This window comes from Galeopterus variegatus, unplaced genomic scaffold (assembly GCF_000696425.1).
Source record: "Galeopterus variegatus unplaced genomic scaffold, G_variegatus-3.0.2 Scaffold2885, whole genome shotgun sequence".
NCBI lineage: Eukaryota > Metazoa > Chordata > Mammalia > Dermoptera > Cynocephalidae > Galeopterus > Galeopterus variegatus.
In genome coordinates, this window is record NW_007728996.1 from 66,275 (window position 1) to 70,278 (window position 4,004).

At 40.7% G+C, this 4,004-nt stretch overlaps 1 protein-coding gene across 2 annotated transcripts in view; it reads right to left on the bottom strand.

The window, feature by feature from the left end:
• The window catches only part of LOC103599209 (pancreatic triacylglycerol lipase-like), a 54,959-nt gene that overhangs the window by 6,357 nt on the left and 44,598 nt on the right, over positions 1-4,004 (bottom strand). Inside the window, exons 10-11 of one of the 2 annotated variants that reach the window (XM_008583313.1) lie at positions 2,346-2,454; positions 1,586-1,753 (exon numbers count right to left, since the gene is read on the bottom strand). In XM_008583313.1, coding sequence (XP_008581535.1) covers positions 1,586-1,753; positions 2,346-2,454 — 277 coding nt within the window. The remainder of the gene's footprint in view (positions 1-1,585; positions 1,754-2,345; positions 2,455-4,004) is intronic. The other variant, XM_008583314.1, reaches the window with a different exon arrangement.

Below are 4,004 nucleotides of genomic sequence, written 5' to 3' on the forward strand. Positions count from 1 at the left end.
TTAAACTATAAGCTTTCCCAATATGGCTGGTGGAAAGAAGCACTATTCCCAGTCATGCTAGAATACTGGGCACTGAGTTCTCCAATCCTTCTTTAAAGCTACACAACTATGCCAGTTGTCTGGCTCTTTTACCTGCCAGTAATCCTGCACCAAATGGGCCAATTGTCAAGCTAGGGCTGAATCTGGAGCTCCTAGACCCCTCAAGATCATTCACAGACTGGGTCACAAACCCTTCACACACCAGGCTGGGTCACCAGTCCCTCCACACACAGGTCTATGAGCTAGGTAAGCAGCAAACAGGTCCTTGGAAGCTGTAGGTTGGAAAGCATGGCCACATGGAGTGGACACCCAAGGCAGACACCAGCCAAGGTGGCAGTGCTGCGCAGGTCCACCAACTCCACCCACACACAACCTATTCACAAGAATGTGCTGTACAACCTCCAACCTGCCCTGAGGAGTAAGGGCCTGATTAAATTATTCTATTTTCTCAACACCTTCCAAATGGTATAGACTATTTTGCTCACACGCATGTGCTAATCGGTACTCTGCTGAATATTTAAGGGGGCTTTCCAGATCTCTGGGATCTCCCTCTGCAACTCTCTTCTCTCTGCTATATTGTCCTATGAAATCAGTTGCCCTGAATTTTCTGATTCTTAGCTCTATCTCTTCAACTTAGGGAGTACTGGGCTCTGCCTAAATATCTGCTGCCTGTTCCTTGTCCTGGAAACTCTCCCAATGCAGTAAGCAGGGGTAATTATAAGCCTCTGCCTTGTTTGTTTGTTTTGTTTTGTCTCTCAGGCATCACTATTCTTTATTGCTTGGTGTTCAGTGTCTTGATAACCATTGTTTCACGTATCTTGTCTAAATTTTTGGTTATTTCCATTGGGAAGGTAAATCTGGTCTCTGTACTCCATCTTTGCCAGAAGCAAATGTCCATTCATTGCATTTTAAAAGAGAAACAAATGACATGATGACATTTGAGGCACAGCTCCTTGCTTCAGAATTTGGCTTAATACTCAAAACCCATGGCCTGATACTGTTTTTATTATGATTATAGTCATTTTACCATTTCTTGTAATTTGCCATGGTAAACATCCTTTGGCTCACACACACTCCAGTCTCAATTTCTAACCAAGGATTGATCTCCTGGCCCTTTGCCTTCACTGAAAAGGCCAGTGATACAAAACAGGCTATTTCTATTCCTTGATAAGTTAAGTGTGTTTCTGACAATATAAGTGGAAATGTGGTGATCCCTGAAAGTTTGGGGCAAGATGCACACATTAAGCAGACACATAGCTCGAGGGACAGCTGCCACATAAAACATTCTTTTCACCAAGGATCTTAAAGCCAGATTCTCACTGTAGAGTTCGTTTGCATCAGATAACAGAGTACTTATCTACAAACCTATCAAAGTTGTTTTCCTTCAGTGCTACACTTTCTCATAAACAGAAAAAAGGTTTTAGGAAACAGCTATTGCTGTGGTTTAGGTAAATCAGCATAGGAAGTTTAACCTAAAGTACAATGTTAGTAGGCATAGAATTATAAATATGATTCAAACCTTCACATCCCTTTGAATTGTCATTACTTATATTTTCCATCATTTCTTTGCACTGTGATCTTGGAAGCTCCCACTCTGGGTAGAGCTGGGTTGCTCACGTTGTTATACCAAATAAGTGTAACCTTCTGTAAGTCCCCAACTTCCACATCTGAGTCAAACTGATTAGAATAAGTGCTGTCTGGTTCGAGAGAGCCACTGGGGAGTTAAGAAGTTAACAAAATATTGTAAACATACATAAATATACAGATAAATAAACATTCCTATAAATATATACATATATGAGTACATATATTTTTCAATGCATGAGTTTACAATGCATCTCTATGTAAGATGATTGAGACTATATTTCTCATTCCCATGCCTAATATAAATTCAGAAATGTATGTTAGCCCAGTATTAATTTATTTGCCATCAATAACTCATATTTACTTTATAGTCACCTTTACCTTAATAAAACTTCAAATATGTTGTAGTCAGAACACGCTCACAATTTAATAAATGTTGACATCATTGTATCATCTTTTCTCAGCTGTTTTGTGAGCAAAATAATTATTTACTAACAATAAATCAAATGCCGACATCAAGGTAAATATTAAATGGTCTCAGGAAAAAACAGAGAAAAAAATCAGAAATAGAAATCTGAAATGTAGTAAGGTGCAAGTGTGAAATGATTTCTTCTTTTTTATTATATGTAATAATGAACCAAAAAACCTCTCATGTCAATAACATGAATTATACATGCACAGTATTTCAACATTTAAGAAGTTTAGAATAATATATTACTCACTTGAAAATTTCATACTGCTTAGAGTTTCCTTTATTTCCAGATAAAGAAACTAGCACCTGACCTGTAACTGCCGCTCCTGATAGTGTGACAGCTGCCTTGTACCTCCAACCTGCATGGGGAAAAATTTTTGCAAAATGTCAGCTTGTAGATAAAAGAAACAGAGAACAGGTTAATGCACATCCCATGACTGCTGAATTTGGATTCATTTATATTTGGTGTTGGTAATTCTTCTGATGAAATAGTCATACACGTTCCTTTTTCTAAATGTTCAGAGGACAGGCATTGGGAAGTGAAGGGGGTTTAAAAGTTTTCCAAACTTAATAGATTTTTTTTTCCCCAAGGCAAGGGACTAAACAATATATTTGCCTTCAATTTTTAACCTAACAACATGTTCTTGAGTGTTATAAGATCTTTACATTAAAAGGTAGTGGAAAAATAGTAGAGTGTGACATTTTTGCCAATTTATTTTCATAGATCACCCACTTTTAGAGTATTGTCATCTTCTGTAAATTACGTACATTTATTTTTTAAATTCAATAATTTAAATTTCCATTGTTGTTGGAAATGTATTAATTTGTGGTAATCAAAAGAATTTTTCCCATGGTACTACTCAATAGTGAACTACAAGGTTTTACCACTTAGAGCTTAGTCTATGCCAAATTGAGGAAGAGAAAAATATGTCCTTAGACTGTACAATTCTGTTAACCCCAGTGACTCTCATCCAAATCATTTTTTGTCGGGTCCGCCTCCGGCCAACCCGAACAGCCCTAGCCTCGTTCCTTTTGGTGGGCAAGTGAATGGCCCAGATTCCTCTTTCCCTCCAGTCCCAGTTAGGAGGAGACAGGGGAAGAGAGCCGTGAAGAGAGGTGAGCACAGCCGCCGGCTCCAACCAGCTCGGTTAAAGGACACTCAGACACAGCGGGGGTTCTGTTGAGCAGTTCTGTTTATTATCACACAAGCACTTGCTTTTAAAGGCAAATGGGGAAGGGAGATTTTTTACATCCTCCAATCAGCTTAAAGGTTACAAGAGCATGCATCCTGTCTCAATGCCTAGCTATTGCAATCACGCAGTGTTCACGAGCACAGAAGCACGTATTTGGCCAATAAGGGCTAAGGCAAGGTTCCCGCAGACACTCCCACCCTACTTCCTCCCGGCTCCGTCTTAGGCTGCCACGTTAATACGCCCTTGTGGGCCCATAATGGCACCGCTCGTAATGTCACTTAAGGTGGTGTTAGTTTTTAAGGCCCGACATCTCCCCCTTTTTGTTTTAATAAGGCAGCTGGAGGTGGCTAACCTTCCCAGCTTCGCCTCCATTCCCTCTGGTGGCTGTGCCTGTCTTAGGTTGTTTCCCTCTGGAAATCTTACCCATCATTGACTATCCAGTCAAGCGGGGGTGGGGCAGAGCCTTATAACTTGGTGTTGATTTTTTGAAGGGCCATATTGACCCAGAGGCTGTCAGGGATTTCATTATGGGCCACCTCGTCTACCACCTGGGGGAGCATTACGAGAGAAGTGGTGTTGTGCCTTATAAGGGACACAACCTGGTGAATGGCGTAAGGCCCCAAGACGATTAAGACAAGGAAAATGGCTAGGGGCCCCACCAGGGAGGACAGCAGGGTGGTGAGCCTTGGGGAACTTGAAAGCCAGCTTTGGAACCA